General features: G+C 43.8%; 1 protein-coding gene across 1 annotated transcript in view; it reads right to left on the reverse strand.

Annotated features, from left to right (window-relative positions):
* Nucleotides 1-22,868, reverse strand: part of GTF2F1 (general transcription factor IIF subunit 1) — a 903,716-nt gene that overhangs the window by 478,367 nt on the left and 402,481 nt on the right. Inside the window, exon 10 of the mRNA XM_044057223.1 lies at nucleotides 15,070-15,208. Within this exon, the coding sequence (XP_043913158.1) occupies nucleotides 15,070-15,208 (139 nt within the window). The remainder of the gene's footprint in view (nucleotides 1-15,069; nucleotides 15,209-22,868) is intronic.

The raw sequence follows: 22,868 nt of genomic DNA on the forward strand, positions 1-22,868 counted from the left end.
TGTGGGTAGCAAATAGATCTATGTCTGGCTGTCCTCATGCCGGAGTTATCTTTGAGAAAACTTGAGGATGCAACTTCCATTCGTGTGGGTCTGTCATATTTCTGCTTAAGTTGTCCGCCAGTGTGTTTTCCTTCCCTGGCAGGAATTGTGCCTGTAGTTGAATTTGCAATTCCAGTGCTGTGTTCCATAGAGTCATGGCTTGCCTGCACAGGGGGTATGAATGAGTTCCCCCCTGTTTGTTTATGTACCACATGACTGTGGTGTTGTCTGTCCTTATCAATAGCTGGCCTGGATGCAGTAGGTCTTTGAAGGTCATAAGAGCATTTTGCACGGCTAGCATCTCCTTTTGGTTGACATGTAGGTGCTTCTCTTTTTGGGAACATTTTCCCTGAATGCACTTATCTGTCATGTGTGCTCCCCAGGCGTAGTCTGAGGCATCTGTTGTGATGATTTGAGTTGCTTGAGGTACACAGAAAGGGAGACCTGTGTTTCTTTGGCATGCTTGAGCCCACCACAAAAATTCCTTTTGAAGGCATGGAATGAGTGGTATAATTGTTTCCAAGCTGTGGCTGTGTTGAGACCATACGTTTTTTAGGTACCATTGTAGTTTCCTCATATGCAGCTTTGCACATGGTATTAGTAGGATGCAAGATGCCATGAATCCCAGAGCCTGCAGGACTTTCCTTGCAGTTAGTCTGGTGAAAGTTGCCATTTTGTTGAAGTACTGAGACAGTTGCCCTTGTTTGTCTGGCGTGAGGTAGGCCATCTGGGTGGTTGTATTTAAGCTGGCACCCAGGAAAATTATCTGTTGAGAAGGCATTAGTTTTAATTTCTTTTTGTTCACTGTGTATCCCAGGTAGTTTAACAGTTTTATTACAAATGCCAGATACTGCAATAAAATGTCCTTGCTGTCCGCTTGGATAAGGCAGTCGTCCAGATATGGGTAGATTTGTATTCCTTGTCTGCAGAAGGCAATTACTGATGTCAGGCATTTCGTAAACACTCTGGGCGCAGTAGATAAGCCAAAGGGCAATGCGGAGAATTGGTAATGGGTTGAACCTGCAAGAAATCTGAGGTATCTTCTGCAATCTTGTCTGATAGGGACATGCAGGTATGCCTCCTTGAGGTCCAATGTTACCAGCCAAGACTCCTTGCCCAGCATGGGAAGAAGCTGCTATAATGTGAGCATCTTGAATTTTGGCACCTGTAGATATGTGTTTAGGATGGATAGGTCCAAGATGGGTCTCTCCAATCTTTGTCTTTCCTTGGTACCAGAAATAGTCTGGAATAAAAACCTTGACCTTGTTCTTTTGCAGGTACCTCTTGAATCGCTTTCATATCCATGAGAGCGGAAATTTGTCTTTGTGCCTCTGCCCTTTGATTTTGTGGCAGGTTTGGCAAGCCTCTCATTTTTGGAAGGGTGTGAAAGTGGAACCTGTAGCCTCTGTCTATAATGTCCAGAATCCATTTGTCTTTTGTAACAATGTGCCAGTTTTTTGAAAATAATGCCAGTTTTCCACCCAAAGGTGCTGCCATTAAAGCTTTGTTTGGCAGGCATAAGGGGAAGTCATTGTGTCTGTTTTCTAAATGACTGTGATCTATCTTCTCCACCTCTTGGGGTTGGTGCTTGCCACTGTCTAGCTCTGTAAGATCCTTGAGGTTGTCCTCTACCCCTTGAGTGTCTGTATCTGCCCCTTTGAGGTCTGTCAGTGGCTGGAAAGGACCAATTTTTTGAAGGCCAGTTTCTGCTGAAGCGTGGAGGTTGTACCTGCAAGAAATCTTTCACCGTTTGCATAGATTTCGCTTTTTCCTCCATTTTCTTTAGTACCTCCTCAGCTTTAACACCAAACAATACATCTTTTTGAAGTGGTGCATCTAATAACTTTGCTTTGACATGACCTGGTAAGGTTTGCTCTTTGAGCCAAGCATGTCTACGTATAACAGACCCCGTGACAGCAGCTTTACATGAGGCCTCTAAAGCATCAAAACCACACTGCAAGGTATGTTTACCCACTTGCTCTGCTCCATGCAACAAATCCTGCAACTCTTTCAAATCTGTCTGTTCTGTTTGTGTCATTTTGCTTTTCAGTGGAGATAACAAAAACTGTTGGTACTTTAACATATGAAATTGACAATTTAATGCCCTCATGGTTAAAGTGGCAGATGTATACACCTTTTTCCCCCACCTTTCTAATGCTCTGGAATCTCTCTCTGAAGGTAAAGGGTTTTTAGCAGTAGAGGCCTTTATTCCCTTGGGACCCTGTGAAATTGTTTCTGGGTCAGCAGTATGGCTTTTATAAAGGAACTGGTGAGAATCAGGAACCCAGTAATACCGGTCTGGTTTAACAGGGGCTGGAGGTAAAGAATCTGGATTAAGGCTGGCTTCTGCGTACACATCATCCAAAATATCCAAAACAGGAGGGATAGCCAGGGGCCTATGCTGGGGGAGCATCTTGGAATCTGAGTAATCTTGGCCTTCCCAGTGGAAGTGTTCCCTCAATGTATGCAGGGTTTCCCCAAAAGAGTAGTCCTCAGGGGGGGATACCGAGGGAATAGACTCCTCAGCATCAGAGTCTTCGAAAGGGGAATAAACATAATCCTGGTCCTCAGAATGGTCTGAGGTAATAGAAGCCTGGTCTGAGGAAGGGTAGTCTTTCTCCAATCTGGGTCTTTTGTCAGAGGGGGGTTGAGAACCCCTGATGGGAGTTATCAAATCCTCAGCCATTTTAAGCATCTGCTTTTTAGGCATGGGGCCTTGAGAGGAGGTCTGAGGACCCTGTTTTTTAGTTTTCATGGCAGCTTTAGATTTAGTGAAGGATTTAATAGAGAAGGTGGAAGGCCTGAAGACTCCTTCAGAAATGGCAGGCCTGACTAAATTTTCAGTTTCCCCGCCAAGAGAGGCGTCGGTATCTGCAGTGGGAATGGAGACCAAGGAGCCTGCGACCTCGGTACTGAAGTCACCAGTAAAATACTTTCATCGGTAGTCAGGGGATGCGTAGGCGCCTCGCTGAGAACCGGTAGTCGGCCTAAGCGTGGTCTCAGTACTCGGTGCAGGCCTCGGATGTCGGTCCTTGTCTTTGCATCTTTTGCTTAAAACTGGTGTCGGTGTATTCGACAACATGATATAATTAAATCTTTTGCCAAAATAATGAAAGGCGAACTCCGCCCGGCGCTTAATAGTGCGCTTGTTGAACCTAGTACAAAAACGGCAGGCCGAGACGTCGTGGTCTGGCCCTAAGCAAGGTATACAGAAAGAGTGGAAATCCTTATGCGGTATTTGCTTCCCACAAGAAATGCAATTATTAACTTTGTCTGACATTGGTCTGAGGCAAGAAAAGTTTCCCCAACGGGGTACTTAGCTTTAAAGAAGACTTCGGCTGAAATACTTTCGTAAATCTCAGGAGCTGGCCGACCGGCACTTGTGAACTGCTTCTGCTTCGGGCACCGCGCGGCAAAAAAGTCTGAAGAAAATGGCGTTGGCTGCTTCTTTTATACCCCTGCCGCACTGACGTCAGGGAAGAAGCGACGACAACAGACGCCGGCCCAAGACTTTGGAATTCGGCCGACCGAGGACCCGCCTGACGGCAGGATAACCCATCTGTAATGACTGCAGCAGTATGCATGATGAACATCCTGCTGTTGAACCTCTGCCCACTGACTTGGGGATAAGGTCTGGCCAACCGTTTGGGGTTGGTAAGGTGTGGAAGTGGAATCTGTATCCTTGGAAAACTATATTTAAAACCCATTTGTCCTGGGTAATGAGTTCCCAGTTTTTTGCACGCCGGGCAATCTTTCCCTTTAAGGGAGCAGGTAGCTGAGCAGGGCTTGTAAGGTTTAAGGTTAAGTCACTGTGACATTTTTCCATAGGGGGTGTCTTACTACTTCCTGCTATGGAAGTGGAAGCCCCCCACTGCTTAGGCCTGCGAGTACCTTGAGACTGTAGCCCAGGTGGTCTGCTGTTCCTGGGTTTGGACTGAGAAGGCCTGGAAGAGACAGAAAAAGACCAATTCTTAGAAGGCCAATGCCTACTAAATCTGAGAGGCTGTACTTGCAGGAAATCTTTAACAGTTTGCATATATTTTGCTTTTTCCTCCATCTTTTTTAAGGACTTCTTCAGCTTTGTTGCCAGACAGGCGGTCTTGGTTTAAGGGAGCATCCAGTAATTTAGCTTTAACATGATCTGGCAAATTTTGCTCCTTAAGCCAAGCATGCCTTCTAAGAACAGACCCCATTGACAGCAGCCCTGCAAGATGCTTCTAGAGAGTCAAAACCACATTGCAAAGTATGTTTACCAACATGTTCAGCAGAATGCATTAAAACCTGTAATTCTTTATTTTCAATACAGTCAGGAATCAACATCATTTTCTGTTAAGAGTCCCATAATATGCTGCTGATACTTTAACATATGAAACTGGCAGTTTAAGGCCCTAATGGCCAAAGATGCAGAAGTGTATACCTTCTTACCCCATCTGTCCAAGGCCCTGGAATCTCTATCAGAGGGGGTAGGGTTTTTGGCAGTAGTAGCCTTACTGCCTTTAGGTCCTTGGGAAATGGTCTCTGGGTTCGCAGTAGGATTCTTGAAGAGGAACTTGTGAGAGTCAGGTACTCTGTAATACCTGTCAGGTTTCCTGGGAGCTGGAGGTAAAGTGTCTGGGGCGAGGCTAGATTCCAAGAAGGCATCATCTACAATGCCCAGGACAGGAGGGATAGCTAAAGGCCCGTGTTGAGGGAGGAGTAAGAATTCCCTAAGCCTCTTTTTGGAGTCAGAATAATCCTGGCTTTCCCAGCGGAAATGCTCCCTAACAGTGTGCAAGGTTTCAGGGGAAGGAGAGGGAATGGAGTCCTCTGCATCAGAATCCTCATAGGTAGATAATGGCAAATCCTGGTAATCAGAAGAAACAGAAATTTCAGAATCCTGATCAGAAGAATCGGCAGGAAAATCAGTTCTAGGTTTCTTAGAGAGTGAAGGCTGGCTTCCCCTAATTAAAGTAATAAGGTCTTCAGTCATTCTTATCATTTGTTTTTTAGGCATATGGGCCTGACCATGTGGTTTGGATGTCTGTTTTCTAGGCATGGGTCAAGTTTTAGACCTTGAAGAAGAAGATGGCGTCGGTTTGAAATGCAGGTCAGTAGGCTTGAATACACCCTCAGGAGCCGGTGCCTGCACAGTGGCTCCAGACCCATCCAAATGGGACATCCGCAGGTTCCATGGTCGAAGAAGCATCTCGCGGCATACCGGACTCCAAATGGGTCTCAGTAGAGGCCTGCGAATCTGAAGTAGCGGGTATCAGGGGCTGCAAAAGCGCCTCACTGAGTAACAGTGAACTGGCGACTAGCTTAACGGAAGCGTTGTCAGCAGCTTTGGACCTATGCGGTCTGTCTGTCTTTATCTTTACGTTTTTTAGGAATTTCGGTAGTCGGATGACTTACTGAAGCCATTTCTGGATAGTTAAAACAGAGTACCAAAATAATTTGCTGCAAAAATAAACTGACGACGAATAGTACGAGGGTTGAATAAGGCACAAAACCGACAGCGTGGGACATCGTGGTTTGGGCCTAAGCAAGGAATGCAGTACAAATGACAATCTTTATGAGGTATTTGCTTTCCACAGGTAATACAATTGTTAACTTTTACTGACATCGATTTAGAGCAAGAAAAAGGATCCCCCAACGGGGTACTTAGCTTTTTTGAAGACTTCAGTTCTGAAACTCGAAATTGAAAATTTCAGGAGTCGGCCGACCGGCACTTGCGAACTGCTTCTGCTTCGGGCACTGCACAGCAAGAAAGACTGATGTAATGGTGTCGGCTGCATGTTTTATACCTCTGACGACCTGACGTCATGGAAGAAGAGACAGCATCCGACGCAAGGATCCAAGACTTTGATATTCAGGCCAGCTGAGGGCTACCTGCAGGGAGATTACCCAAATGTAATGACTGCAACAGTGAAACACGAAGAACATTAGACAGGTTCACTTTCATGCAAATAAACAAGGAACTTTTAGATGTGGAGCTTGCTCATGGCATCATATGGTAAAAGTAACTGATAATATAACTGTTAGAAACATTGGACAGCAGATAAAAGGGAAATATTCTTGTAATTCCAGAGCAGTGGTTTATTTGGCCATGTGCGATTCATGCTCTGATTTCTATATAGGAAAGACTGAGCGTAAGGTAAACCAAAGAATCTATGAGCATGACTACGTTATTAGGAAAAACAATCTGAATAATGGCATTGGCCAAACATATTTCTGAAAATGTGAACCATAAATTTTCTTTTGTAGTAATTGATCAAGTCACTATTGATGAAAACAAGCCTTAGGGTTTACAGTTAGAAATAAATGAGCTAAAATGGCAAATCCGCTTTCAAGCAGACAGCTGGGCCTGGCATTAATGATCGCACTTCTATCTCGGCCATAATGAAACTAAAAGCACTTGAAAGAAAAAGAATTTATTTACGAAAGAAAAAGAAGTTATTTACCTACCATAATGTTCCATGTTAGTTGTCCATCTTGCCCTTCCTTCTTGCTGCATGGTTCGGAGCGCGGCCACTTTCTATAGCTCGAGAGCTCTTTACTGGCTCGAGGCTACCCCTTATCCCAGAATGCCCAGCCTCAGCTACCCGGATCTCGTTTGAGATAGCTCACACTAGACATAATCATAGAAGATAATCCATTATTATTAAACCTGGATATACAGTAAATTGTCATGGTTTGCTTGGGAAGCAACTAAGAACAAAACAAGTTATCCGGTGAAACCATTGAAAAACTCTTCTCAATCTTTGAGGAAGGGGGAAGGAGGGAGGGATGCAATAAGGAAGGCGAGATGAAGGACAACTAACATGGAATGTTATGGTAGGTACATAACTTCTTTATGTTAAGTTGTCCAATCTTGCCTTCATTCTTGCTGGATGGGACAGCGTCCCTAGCACCTCAATCCTGGGTGGCTCATTGGAACAGACTCTTCAGAACCGTGGAACCAAAGGAAGCCCTGCCCCGGGAGACCGCATCTACTTTGTAATGAGAAATAAATGTATGAGGATCTGCCCAAGTAGCTGCTGCACAAATTGAATCTATGGGCAATCTAGACTGAAAAGCTACCGAAGTAGCTAATGACCTGGTTGAATGTCCTTTGGGTCTTGCTGGAAGATCTTTTTGTCGCAAATGGTAAGTATAGGCAATGGTGTCTGATAATCATTTTGATAGGGTTACTTTAGAAACTGGAAGGCCTTATTTGTTGATAGCAAATGAAAGGAACAACTGAACTGATTTTCTCAGCTCTTTACTTCTATGGAGATAGAAACGTAGTTGTCTATGCACATCCAGTTGGTGTAATCTGTATTCTGCCTTGCTGGAATGATTAGAAAAAAAGACAGGAAGTTCAATGGATTGATCCAAATTGTGTCCTGAACAAACTTTAGGTAGAAAAGATGGGGTGGTTCTCAGAGAAACTCTGTCTTTGTGAAAAGCCAGGTATGGAGGGCGAACACATAGGGCATGGAGTTCTGAAACATGTCTGGCAGAAGTAATAGCAACTAGGAAGAGAGTTTTCCAAGAGAAAAAATTCAAAGAACATGATGCTGCTGGTTCAAAGGGTGGCAGTATCAAGGAGGCCAGAACCAAACTGAGATCCCAAGGTGGAAGAGGCTCTCTCACTGGGGGTCTAATTAGAGATGTACCTCATGAAGGCCTTAGAAAGTTTGAGAGACATTATGCTTGAGTTTAAAAACTCTGATGTGAAAATTTGAAATGTCAGCTAGTTGTACTCTGATGGTAGCAGCAGCTGCACCAGACTGAAACAGTTCTGCTAAGAAATCCAACATTTTGTGTACTGGAGCTGTAAAAGGATCTAAATTCCTGGATTCTGCCCAGTAAGAGAATCTTTTCCATTTGCTAGCATAAACTTTCCTTGTAGTTGTTTTATGGGAGGAAACAATAATATCACGCACTGCTGGGGAAATATTGGGGAGCCTGGCTAAGATTGGAAGTGGAGTAACCAAGCTGTGAGCTTGAAAGATTGGAGGGATTGGTGTAACCCACCTGACTGATGAATTAAGAGATCTGGCACTGGGTCTGAAAAACAAGGCTGGGCTAGAAGGTGGGGGTGAAGGAAAGGAAACCAAATCTGTTGAGGCCAATAGGGGGCAATGAGGATCATCTTGCAACCCAACGATTTTGCTTTCTGAATGACTTTTGGAATTGGGGAAGGGGGGAAATGCATAAAGGAGTCCCTGAGGCCAATTGTGGACTAGAGCGTCCCTGGGTGTCTGACCTGGAGGAGGAACAAGGGAGAAGTTGCTGCTGCATTTGTTGTTGAGGGGAGAGGCAAAGAGATCGCAGCAAGGCTGGCCCCATTTGTGGAAAATAAGATCCACAATTTCTTGTTTCAGAGACCACTCGTGCGGCATGAGGATAGCCCTGCTGAGCCTGTCTGCTATTACGTTGGATTTCCCAGGGATATGCATTGCTGTCAGAAAACGTTGGGAGGAAATCGCCCATTGCCACAGTCTGAGGGCCTCTCAGCACAAGGGGTAAGATCTGGTTCCGCCCTGTTTGTTGATGTACCAAATCACTGATATGTTGTCCGTCTGTATTGCAATAGTCCCAGCAGGGAGAGTCTTGAAGAGCTTGCAACGTTAGGAGCACCTCTCTCATCTCCAAGATGTGGATGTTGGGTTGGGAGGGTGGCCTAATGGTTAAGGTGTTTACCTTACAAACACAAGGTGCAGGGTTTGAGTCTCACAAGGGATACTTGGCTAAGCTTAAAATGGCTCGCAAGGGCAGTTAGTTTAGTACGAACCTATGAACCTATGAACCTATGTGCAAGTGGTACTCGTGAGGTTGCCACGTGCCTTGGACCGTCTTCCCTAGATAATGCCCACCCTATCAGGGAAGCATCCGTGGTTACTGTGGCAACCGGATGGGTTTCCATGAAAGGTCATCTGCCCTGAGTCACTAGTGGGGAGACCATCCACCAGGAAAGGTGTCTTTTACAAGATTCCGTAATTAGCATCATGCGAGACATGGGTAATTCCTGGAAGGACCATTGTGTGAAACAAAGTCACTGAAGGATTCTCATGTGAAAGTGGGCTAAGGGAACTAGAAGAATGGCTGCTGCCATGGACCCTAGAGCTTGAAGGACATATTTGACTTGAATTCTTTTGCTCCTCAGGAGAAGTGACACCTATTGTCGAATAATGGAAACTCTTTCCTGAGGCAATTTTACAATCATGTTTCTTGTGTATAGCTCTGCTCCTATGTATGTAATAGATTGACAAGACAACAAGGCAGATTTTTCGAAGTTTACTGTGATGCCTAGGTGAGCACAGGATGTGATGGTGTAATCTCGTGCCTCTATAAGTTGTTGCCTGGTGGTAGCAGTGAGGAACCAGTTGTCTAGATAAGGAAACACCTGGAATCCTAGATGTCTCAGGTGAGCCGTAACTACTGCATTTGGTGAACACCTTGGGGGCTGTGGTGAGACCAAAGGGTAAAGCTCTGAATTGGTAATGACTGCCCCTAGCCGGAAGCGTAGAAATCTCCTGGACCGTCTGTCCATTTTTATATGATAGTATGCGTCCTGAAGATCTATGGAGCACATCCAACTGTCCTGACCCAGAAAGGGGAGAATGGCCTGCAGTGTTACCATTCGGAACTTTTTTTTTTGTACAGATTTGTTTAATCTGCTGAGATCCAGAATTGGCCTCCAGTCCCCTATCTTTTTGGGCAATAAAAAGAATCATGAGTAAGTTCCGGCTCCTACTTGGTCTGTGGGGACTACCTGGATGGCTCTTTTTTCTAGCAGTCTTGAAACTTCTGTGACTGCCTGATCCCATAGATTGGGTGGAACATCTGGGATGGATTTTTTTGAAACAAGAGGGGGTTGACGGAAGGGAATTTTGTAACCTCCGGATATAATGGATAGTACCCATTTGTCTTTTGTAATATTTTGCCAGGCAATTGGGTACAATGAAAGCCTTCCTCAGACTGCCTCCATAGTTGAGCAGTTGGGCATCCCTTCAGGGATGTTGATAGGGTTTGGAAGAGAACACATCTCTGTCACCCTGACTGTGTGGACCCCCTCTGCCACGAGGGTGGCGTCTGTCATTGTTATTGTTTCCCCCTCTGCTCCTGGAGGAAAAATCACCACGTGCGTCAGGCAAGGGTCCCTGGGATTTTCGAAACCACATCTTTCCACCCTTCAGACCCTTTGGGTATGGTTTGGCAGAAGTGGAAAAATGGACTCCCACATCAGGTAAGCGTGTCTTTCACCTGAGGCCCAAAGAGAGAGGAGCCATCAAAGGGGGTATTGTTGAAGAACGCTCTGATAGGTTACGCAAACTGACACAGCCGCAGCCAAGAATGTCTCCTAACAGCCACTCTGGTTCCTGCAGCTCTGCTCGCTCCATCGGCTGCATATGAAATAAGCCTCATGGAGGAGATGACAACTGAATTTAAAGTTGCCAGCTGGGTAGCTACCTTGACTGAAGTTCCCCTCAGCTGTGGGATCTTGTAGGGTGTCTCCAAGCTCTTTTAGGAGATCCCTCTGAAGTCTAGTAAAATGGGAAAGATAGTTCAGGGACCTAAGGGAAAAGGTCACTGATGAAAACATTCGCTTCCCAAATCTGTCCATCGTACGAGCCTCTTTATTCGGTGGATGGACAGATGAGGTTTCAGCTAACTCTCTCTTTGTGGCTGCTGCTACCACCATGGCATCAACTGGGACACCTTTAGTCAGGAATTGTTTGTCTTGGGGAGCTGTGATAAATTTATTAGGTCTCCTTGGGACAGGTTCCATGGAATCTGGAGCTGACCAAGCCTTTCGAGACACTACAGACATAAGTGGATTAAAAGGCGGAGACACCCAGGAGGTGGAAGGTTGGGAACCAAATGCATCCAGATATACAGACTCATCCTCAGAGGGGGCTAGGGAAGTCCAGCTATGCCTCTGCCCAAGAATCTTGAGGATGTCCGAAAAGGAAACATCTTCAGAGGGGGACCTTGGGGACCCCTCCGATTCATCCAGGTCTGTATCTGAGGTGACAGACTCAGGGGAGTCTTGGTGCTTCCTTTTGCACTTTTTCTTCCAGGAAGCCTGCTCAGAATGCTCTGGGGAGGTTTCGGAAAAAGAGGGTTCACCCAATGGGGTGTCCAAGGACATAGGTTCCCTACGCTTTGGGGCTGGAGGATGAGCAGAGGTTGGCACAGGCACCGAAGGGGATGGAGCTGATGGGACCAACAGTGGGTGTGGGGACAGCACTTTCCATACGACTTCGAAAGCGTCATGTTCTCGACACAAAAAGGGCTCCGGGTCCGAAGAGACAGGAATCCCACCCTGCGCCGAGAGCGACGGCTCCGAGGCCGATGTGGGAGCCGAGCTCAACCGAGCCAACACTCCGAGAGGGAGAGTGGGGTCGGACAAGGGTCAGATTCCACCCCCCCCCCCCTCGGAGCCACAACGAGAGAGCTTCGTTGCCCAGATACTTCGATGGAAGGAAGAACCGAGGTAATCGGAACTAACATCAGAGCTGAAGAGGATTTCATTGGAGCCGAAGGAACCACTATCGGAACGTTCATGGACTCCGGCTCTGAACTAAGCATAGTCGGAGGAGGAATCGATATCAAAGTGGATGGAGCAGAGGCTTGCTGAGGTGGGCTCAAAAGCAATTTTGCAAGGGCCTGCGACTTCAGCAACCTACTTACCACTCTCTCCACATCCTGATCCAATAACTTTGATGATCGAGTGGAGTGGGAAGATGAGAGATGACTGGCTGTGCTCTGAAGTAAGGGTGATTGTGGCACCGAGCGATTCAGCTCCAATGAAGGAGACCTTAGCTCGTTTTCTGGCTCCGAGACGGCTCCGAGGTAACAGTTGGAGCTGACGGAGGAGTAATCTTGTCTGTGCTAGAGGGCACCAACACACTTGGTCTGTCAAGCTCACAGGTCGGTTCCGAACATGGAGCCGACGGCTTGACTGACTTCAAAGATTTCACTGGCTGGGATGCTTTAGCTGGAGAATCCTGTTTCAACAATCCACTGAGGATTAGCTTGTTTTTCCACTCCTGCAGGACCCTTGAACTAAAGGCATGACAAATAGAGCAAGAGTCCTGCAGGTGCAGAGCCCCCAAGCAGTACACAGTAGTGTGCCCATGTCAGAGACATATTCTGACAGCAGGAGTCACACTTTTTAAAACCTGAGGTTTTAACTTCCTTGGACATTTTGAGAAAAAAGGAAGGAAGTACTACAAAAAGACACTCTACAATAATAAAAATTATACTGATAAAAACCTTAAAGGAGAGCCTCTAACTTAAACGGCTGTCCTTAAGGGGGGGAGGGGGAGAACTTTCTAACTTCAGGGAACAACAGAAGGCCTAGCGACTAAGGGGCGAAGGCCAACAGCACAAAAACACAACAAAGGACAAGATAAGGTGTTTACAACTAAATAGACTTACAAACTACTATAAACAGAGAAAAAAATACTAACTTTTCAAGTAAATTATTTAACTTTAAACAGAGAAAAAAGTTATACTAAGCCTGAGCCAGTACTGACGCAACCTCGCAGCTAAAGCGGCAAATGAGATCTAGGTAGCTGACGCTGGGCATTCTGGGATAAGGGGTAGCCTCGAGACAGTAAAGAGCTCTCGAGGTATAGAAAAGTGGCAGAGTCGGAGCCAAGGATCGGCTCCGAACCATCCCGCAAGAACGAAGGCAAGATTGGACAACTTGACATAAAAGGTTTTAAAACAAAAATAAGGTTGTCTGACAACTAGCAACAACATAGAGTTTTATACATTAATTTATACATTCCCACACATATTAAAATATACATACATACTCTTTTTGAATATTAGTTGTATTAAATTGTTTTTAATGTAGTGTTGACAGCTTTAGGTTATATGAGGCAACAGTTTTATGTTCAGCTGTATATCATGATGACTGACACTGTTTTTAACCAATAGAAGTAAGTGTTATGGTATTTAAGGTGAATGCATGTAGAATAGTTTGTCTGATGAAGTTTGAAACTTGTTCAAACAAAAGCGCTAACAGTTTCTTTGCAACTGGAATCATTAAATACTTGGTGCTTTTATATTTCTCAGCTTGTGGTTCCTCTCATTTGAACTTTTGAGCATTGTTGCAGAGGTGCTTGGACTTCAACCTTGTGTGTTTTTGTAGTACTTTGTAATAAATAATTTTTAAATATAACATTTGCATGTGGAACTCTTGACCCTAGCCAGTTTGGTTTTATCAAGGACAGAACCCACTTGCTTAACCTGACCGACTTCAAGAAAGTTATTTCGGTACACACTGCTAATCAAGATCTCGTAAACTCATTCAATGCCATCCCACACCTGGGTACAGCTGACACTTCTCCAGCTAAATGTAAATTTCTATGCAATTCATTGGATAGCAAACTGATTCAGTAAAAGAACACAGGAAATTAGGGTGGGAGGCTCTACCTCCTCCATAGAAACTGTCACTAGTGGCATACAACAGGGTACATATAGTCCTCAGGCCACTACTATTTGGCATTTACTTCTCGAACAGCAAAGCTAATGTTTAATGATTTATGGATGACCCTGTTTGCAAATGACTATAAACTTGGTGCCATCATAGAGTCGAAGGACACCAAGATCCTACAAGAGGGCTTTTCCCAAACAAATAGCTGGTGCCAAAAAACATGGCCAAAAACCTAAATGCCAAAAATATATAGCAGTATGGTTTAGAAAGCATGATGCCCCCTGTAACAATCACATCAACAGCGCACTCCTGGAAAATGATCATGTAGTTCAGGATCTGGGAACCCATGTAGGCAATGAGCTGTCCAGTTTGGGATCTGGGAACCCATGTAGGCAATGAGCTGTCCAGTTTGGGACCTGGTAACCTATGTAGGCAATGAGCTGTCCAGTTCAGGACCTGGGAACCAATGTAGGCAATGAGCTGTCCAGATCAGGACCTGGGAACTTATGTAGGCAATGAGCTGTCCAGATCAGGACCTGGGAAACTATGTAGGCAATGAGCTGTCCAGTTTGGGACCTGGGAACCTATGTAGGCAATAAGCTGTCCATTTCGAGACATGGGAACCTATGTAAGCAATGATCTGTCCAGTTCGGGACATGAGAGCCTATGTAGGCAATGAGCTGTCCTTCCATCACTAAGTATCCACTATTGTACGAAAGTCCTTTTTCACTGGGTAGCTTATTAGAAAGGGTACAGCAAGCAGATCCAGTGTTGTGGTCATTGCACAGTATTCAGCACTTATTAGGCCGATCATGGAGTATAATGCCCCCCATTCAGTATGTATCTGGCCAAACACCTGACACAACCTGAATGACCATAATGTTTTCTCACCAAGATGACCAAGGGCTTAAACCACAAAAGCTACACTGACTGTCTCAAACACCTGTCCTTCTTTTCAGGATGTTACAGGCTACTAAGGAGCAATATCTGCCTTACTTACACAGCCTCAGACACCATTCTTTCAGGTCTACAGCAAATCCACAAGTCCAACAGTTGCAAAAACACCTGCTCAAAAGATATGAATCTCTTCTAAAACATAACAGAACATACTGAAAGAACAGAGATGCATCACTTCTCTGGGACAGTCTTCCTCTCCACAATAAACAAAGTACGTTTATAACTCTAGGCAAGCATAATTTGGACTAATGGATGGAAAACTGCATGTTTACCACTCTTGTCCCTTATGGATAGGGGTAACATGTAAACGTCTGCAAGCTCTGGGTACATCACACCTAAAACATAAGGGGTGTGGGCTATTTTTATAAAAGGATATAAAAAATTTCTAGGAAATGTGTGGCTAGGCTTCTAAAGATCCTTATAGATGACAGCTTACTAAGTACCTATGATCCTAGTATTCTTATGAATGACAGCTTACTAAGTACTTATGATTCTAATACTTATGTTGATTCTGATTTCAAACATAATGGATGCTGGTATATGTGGAGCAGCTAAGTGCCGAGTTTTCAGTTCTAGAGGAATAATCACAAAAAACAGATGCAATTGAAACTGCTGTACTCTTTTAAAATCCTAACCAAGAAAGACTGGTAACTCACCTTGTTCGAGTTTGCTAGCTGCTGCTCGAAGTGTGGATGATGTTAAGCTGCCATCCACTGGGGGTGTGCCTGGGCGGCTGCTTGCCCTGGAGCTACTGGTTGATCCTTTCCTGTCTTTTTTTGGCGGGGTCTTCTTTTTCTAGGGGAAAAATAAATATTAATCCATTCTCTGCAAATTTTTAACATCAGCCTAAACAGATGCGTCTTGGTGATAAGTGGTGAGATTTGTGTCTGCATATTCAGCAGCTTGTATAGTGGAAAAAAATCAAGCAGACAGACAACCTGCCTGACCGAGGGGGGGGGGGCTGCGGGGAGCAAGATGTGCAGCTACCTCATCAGATGATGCTCCACAGACTAGGAATGTAGTATGGTGTACAGGGTGTGGCCTGCCTGCCTGGGAATAGTGCAGGGAGCAAGATATGCAGCTACCTCACCAGACATGCTGCACAGACTATGAATGCAGTATGGAGTACATGGTGTGGCCAGGCCTGCCTGCCTGGGGACAGTACAGGGAGCAAGATGTGCAGATACCTCATCAGATGATGCTGTACAGACTACAAATGCAGTACAGTGTATGCAGAGTGGCCTGCCTGCCTGGGGGGGGGGGGGGGGGGCAGGGAGCAAAATGTGCAGCTACCTCACCAGATGACACTGCACAAACTAGGAATGCAATACAGTGTATTGGGTGTGGCCTGCCTGACTGCATTGGGGGGGGGGACAAGGAGCAAGACGTGCAGCTACTTCACCAGATGATGCTGCACAGACTAGGAATGTAATATAGTGTACAGGGTGTGGGAAAGGAGCTTCAGAGCAGAATGCCTTTATGTACCACATGCAAACATTTCAAGACAACGATTCCTTTATACACCATCTACAAAAATTGACAGCAACAATGCCGATAAAGATTAAGATAAAATGACTGCAACACTTTACTTTCACACTACCTATAAAAAGTTACACACTTTCTGTATATACCACCTACAAAAGCAAGTTGCAACAGTTCCTGTGCAAAACAAACCAAAAGGACAAATACAAAATAAAACATGGAGGAAGACCCCTCTAACAAGTAGTCTAAGGGGACACTTCTTACACTAAAGGACAACTACAGGCTGACATCTAGTCAAAGCGATGCCAAAGGTACTTGCAGAACAATAAACAGTCTAAGACTGATTACAGTAGGAAAAATGAGTTGGGCATTTACTTGCATTAGGAAACTGTAAGAAGCAGTGATGTATTCTTCAGGTAAACCATAACATTTGAGAATCAATCTCAAACAGTAGCAGAAATATTACATTACCTGAATACAAATATATCAGTCAAACAATGCCACAGCAGTTAATGAAATACTACAAGACCAAAGAACTGGTCATCTGTTCTGAACACTGTCACAACACAGAATGATGTTTCAAAAGAACAGACAATATTTAGCACCTGAGAATACACATCTGTCTGTCACAAACACTCAGATTTATCATAGTAACAAAATACTATAGTACCACAGAAAATGACAGGACTACCAAAACCTCTCTCAATGACAAGAGAAGTATTACAGCAGCTATTAAAATGTTGAACCAGCTAAGGTTACTGCACTGGTTTTCACAAGTCTCAAAGCATCTAGTGAAATAGTGAAGGACACAATATCTGTCTAGAGAAATTTCTAGAGTGTACAGTGAGGTACTACACTTACCCCTGACCAATCCTGTCTTAGAGTGCACAATGAGGTACCACATTTACCACTGACCAATCCTGTCTCAGAGTGCACAATGAGGTTCCACACTTACCACTAAACAATGCTGTCTCATACAGTGTACAATGAAGTACCACACTTACCAGTGAACAATCCCGTCTCATACAGTGTACAATGAGTTACTGCACTTACCACTAAACAATCCTGCTTCATACAGTGTACAATGAGGTACTACACTTACCACTGAACAATCCTGTCTCAGAGTGTACAATGCGGTATCAAACTTACCACACCTGTCTCAGAGTGTACAATGAGGTACTACACTTACCAATGAAAACACCTGTCTCATACAGTGCACAATGAGGTATTACACTTACCACTGACCAATCCTGTCTCTCTCAGTGTACAATGACGTACTACACTTACCACTGAACAATCCTGTCTCACTGTACAATGAGGTACGACACTTACCACTGAACAATCCTGTCTCAGAGTGTACAGTGAGGTACATTTATCACTGAACAGTCTTGTCTCAGTGTATAATAAGGTACCACACTTACCACTGAACAAATACAGTGTACAATGAGGTACTACACTTACCAATGAACAATCCAGTCTCATACAGTGTACAATGAGGTATTACACTTACCACTGAATAATCCTGTCTCATATTAATGAGGTACTACACTTGCCACTGAACAATCCTGTCTCTCACAGAATACAATGACATACTACACTTAGCACTGAACAATCCTGTCTCATACAGTGTACAATGAGGTACTACACTTACCAATCCTGTCTCATATAGTGTACGATGTACTACACTTACCACTGACCAATCCTGTCTCACAATGTACAATGAGGTACATTTACCATTGACCAATCCTGTCTCTCACAGTGTACAAAGACGTACTACACTTATCACTGAACAATCCTGTCTCGTACAGTGTACAGTGAGGTACTACACTTACCACTGAACAATCCTGTCTCATATAGTGTACAATGAGGTACTACACTTACAACTGACCAATCCCGTCTCTCACAGTGTACAATGACGTACTACACTTACCATTGAACAATCCTGTCTCAGTGTACAACGAGGTACAACACTTACCAGTGAACAATCCTGTCTCACAGAGAGTGTACAGCGAGGTACACTTACCAATGAACAGTCTTGTCTCAGAGTATACAATGAGGTACCACAGTTACCACTGAACAATCCTATCTCTTAAGGTGTACAATGACATATTATTCTCTCATATAGTGTACAATGAGGTACCGCACTTACCACTGAACAATCCTGTCTCATACAGTGCACAACGATGTACTACACTTACCAATGAACAATTCTGTCTCGTAGCGTGTACAATGAGGTACCACACTTACAACTGAACAATCTTGTCTCAGTGTACAATGAGGTACTACACTTACCACCGACTAATCCTGCCTCATACAGTCTACAATGGGGTACCACACTTACCAAACAATCCTGTCTCAGAGTGTACAATGAGGTACCACACTTACCACTGAACAATTCTGTCTCATACAGTGTACAATGAGGTACCACACTTACCACTGAACAGTCCTGTCTCATACAGTGTACAATGAGGTACTACACTTACCACTGAACAATCCTGTCTCAGTGTACAATGAGGTACTACACTTACCACTGAAGAATCCTGTCTCATACAGTGTACAGTGAAGTACTACACTTACCACTGAACAATCCTGTCTCATACAGTGTACAATGAGGTACAACACTTAGCACTAAATAATCCTGTCTCATATAGTGTACAGTGAGGTACACTTACCACTGAACATTCTTGTCTCAGAGTGTACAATGAGGTACCACAGTTACCACTGAACAATCCTGTCTCTCAGATTGTACAGTGACATACTACACTTACGACTGAACAATCATCTCTCATACAGTCTACAATGAGGTACTATACTTAACACTGAACAATCTTGTCTCATACAGTGTACAATGAGGTACTACACTTACCAATTCTGTCTCATACAGTGTACGAGGTACTACACTTACCACTGACCAATCCTGTCTCAGAGTGTACAATGAGGTACTACACTTACCACTGACCAGTACTGTCTCTCACAGTGTACAATGACGTACTACACTTACCACTGAACAATCCTGTCTCACTGTACAATGAGGTACAACACCACTGAACAATCCTGTCTCAGAGTGTACAGTGAGGTACACTTACCACTGAACAGTCTTGTCTCAAGAGTGTACAATGAAGTACCACACTTACCACTGAACAATCCTGTCTCTCACAGAATACAATGACATACTACACTTAGCACTGAACAATCCTGTCTCATACAGTGTACAATGAGGTACTACACTTACCAATCCTGTCTCATATAGTGTACGATGTACTACACTTACCACTGACCAATCCTGTCTCACAATGTACAATGAGGTACATTTACCATTGACCAATCCTGTCTCTCACAGTGTACAAAGACGTACTACACTTATCACTGAACAATCCTGTCTCGTACAGTGTACAATGAGGTACCACACATACCACTGAACAATTCTGTCTCATACTGTGTAAAATGAGGTACTACACTTACCACTGAACAATTTTGTCTTGTAGCGGGTACAATTATGTACCACACTTACCAATGAACAATCTTGTCTCAGTGTACAATGAGGTACTACACTTACCACTGAGTAATCTTGTCTCATACAGTGTACAAAGGGGTACCACACTTATTACTGAACAAGCCTGTCTCACAGTGTACAATGAGGTACCACACTTACCACTGAACAGTCCTGTCTCATACAGTGTACAATGAGCAACTACATTTACCACTGAACAATCCTGTCTCATACAGTGTAAAATGAGGTACTACACTTGCCACTAAACAATCCTGTCTCAGTGTACAATGAGGTACTACACTTACCACTGTACAATCCTGTCTATTGTAGAGTGTACAATGAGGTACTACATTTACCACTGACCAATCCTATCTCTCAGAGTGTATAATGACATACTACACTTACCACTGAACAATTCTGTCTTGTAGAGTGTACAATGAGGTACCACACTTACCACTGAACAATCTTGTATTGTAGAGTGTACAATGAGGTACTACACTTATCAGTGACCAATCCTGTCTCTCAGAGTGTATAATGACGTACTACACTTACCACTGAACAATCTTGTCTCAGAGTACAATGAGGTACTACACTTATCACTGACCAGTTCTGTCTCTCACAGTGTACAAAGACGTACCACACTTACCAGTGAACAATCCTGTCTCAGTGTACAATAAGGTACTAGACTTACCACTAAACAATCCTGTCTTTTACAGTGTACAATGAGGTACTACACTTACCACTGACCACAACTGTATCATACAGTGTACAATGAGGTACTACACTTACCACTGACCACAACTGTATCATACAGTGTACAATGAGGTACTACACTTACCACTGAAAATTCTTGTCTCATACACTGTACAATGAGGTACTACACTTGCCACTAAACAATCTTGTCTCATACAGTGTACAATGAAGTGCAACACTGAGGTACTGAACAATCCTGCCTCTGCAATGAGGTACAATTACCACTGACCAATCTTGTCTCAGTGTGTACAAAGAGGTACTACACTTATCTCTGAACAATTCTGTCTTGTAGAGTGTACAATGAGGTACCACACTTACCACTGAACAATACTGTCTCAGTGTACAATGAGTTACTACACTTACCACTGACCAATCCAGTCTCATACAGTGTACAATGAGGTACCACACTTACCACTGAACAATCCTGTCTCATAGTGTACAATGAAGTACCACACTTACCAGTGAATAATCACGTCTCATACAGTGTACAATGAGGTACTACACATACCACTGAACAATCCTGTCTCATACAGTGTACATTGAGGTACTACACTTACCACTGAACAATCATGTCTCAGACTCTACAATGAGGTACTACACTGACCACACCTGTCTCATGCAGTGTAAACTGAGGTACTACACTTACCACTGACCAATCCTGTCTCAGAGTGTACAATGAGGTACTACACTTACCACTGAACAATCCCGTCTCAGAATGTACAATGAAGTACTACACTTACCACTGACCACACCTGTCTCATACAGTGTACAATGAGGTACTACACTTAGCACTGAACAAGCCTGTCTCATAGAGTGTACAATGAGGTACCACACTTACCACTGAAATATCCTGTCTCATACAGTGTACAATGAGGTACTACACATACCACTGAACAATCCAGTCTCAGAATGTACAATGAGGTACACTTACCACTGACCAATCCCGTCTTATACAGTGTGCAATGAGGCACCACATGTACCACTGAACAATCCTGTCTCAGTGTACAATGAAGTACCACACTTACCAGTGAACAATCCCATCTCATACAGTGCACAATGAGGTACTACACATACCACTGAACAATCCTATCTCATACAGTGTACACTGAGGTACTACACTTACCACTGACCAATCCTATCTCTCACAGTGTATAATGACGTACGACACTTACCACTGAACAATCCTGTCTCATAAGAATGTACAGTGAGGTACACTTACCACTGAACAGTCCTGTCTCATACAGTGTAAGAGGTACTACACTTACCACTGACCAATCCTGTAAAATACAGTGTACAATGAGGTACCACACTTACCACCCAACAATCCTGTCTCAGAGTATACGAGGTACTACACTTAACACTGAACAATCCTGTCTCATACAGTGTACAATTAAGTACCACACTTACCAGTGAACAATCCCCTCTCATACAGTGTACAATGAAGTATCACACTTACCAGTGAACAATCCCGTCTCATACAGTGCACGATGAAGTACTACACTTACCACTGAACAATCCTGTCTCAAAGTGTACATTGAGGTACTACACTTGGCAATGAACAGTCCTGTCTCACAGCAGCTTATGAGGATATTGAATGAAATTCTGCAGCTTGTGGGGATACTGTATCTGGTCCGAATAATCACAAAGTGTCAAGTAACTATCCACAATACACACTGAAATATTACACATCCAATGGGTACTACACGAGTCTGGAACAATCACAAAGTACTCGGCAAGTCTCAAAGTGACTAAATATGACATACGAGAACACGATTTGTTCAAAACAATCTTAGAACAACAGAACTTTTACATCATTGCTGGCCATCTCATCAATCCCATACGAAATAACCACAGTTAGCAATGCATCACAACACCTAATGAAATATTACAGCATCTGTCCCACACAACATTGCCACATCTAATGAAATATTACAGCACCTCAGGACAATGCACCTGGCTCACAAAATATCACAGCATCCAGAAAACTATTAGAACACCCAAGGAAAATGCACTTGTTCCAACAAATGTAACAGCACCTAATGAAATACTACAGTACCAAAGAATAATGCACCTGTCGCAAACAGTGTAACAAGACCTAATGACACACTTCACCATCTGAGGACAGTGCACGTACGTTACAAAATGTCAAAGCACATAATGAAATAGTATAGCATCAGAGGATAATGCACCAATCCAGAATAATGCAACACTTAATGGAACAGAACAGCACCAGAGTACAGTATACCTGTCTAGAACAAAGTCATAGCGCCTGATGAAATGTAACAGTACCTGAAGGCAGTGCCCCTGTACCACACTACTAAACCACAAGAGGACAATGAACCTGTCCCATACAATTTTACAGCATCAAATTAAATATTACGGCACCTAGAAAGTACAGTTGTGTACACTTACCATAAATGTAGATGTTTGAGTGTATTCACTGTTGCAATCATTACATTTGGGTTATCCTGCTGGCAGGCTACCCTCAGTCAGCCTGAATTCCAAAGTCTAGGTCCGGCGTCGGTAGCTGTCACCTCTTCCCTGACGTCAGTGCGCCAGGGGTATAAAAGATGCAGCCAATGCCATTTTCTTCAGAGTTTTTCTTGCCCCAGATGTCAGGTGCCCCCAAAAGGGTAGGCTAAAAATATGTCAATAAAACATGCATGCACCAAAGTATATATTTTGCCTTCATCTACAAGCAAATACACCACATAGATTGTGTAGAATAGA

Source organism: Protopterus annectens, chromosome 15.part0, assembly GCF_019279795.1.
Source record: "Protopterus annectens isolate FY-2018-M chromosome 15.part0, PAN1.0, whole genome shotgun sequence".
NCBI classification, from domain to species: domain Eukaryota; kingdom Metazoa; phylum Chordata; order Ceratodontiformes; family Protopteridae; genus Protopterus; species Protopterus annectens.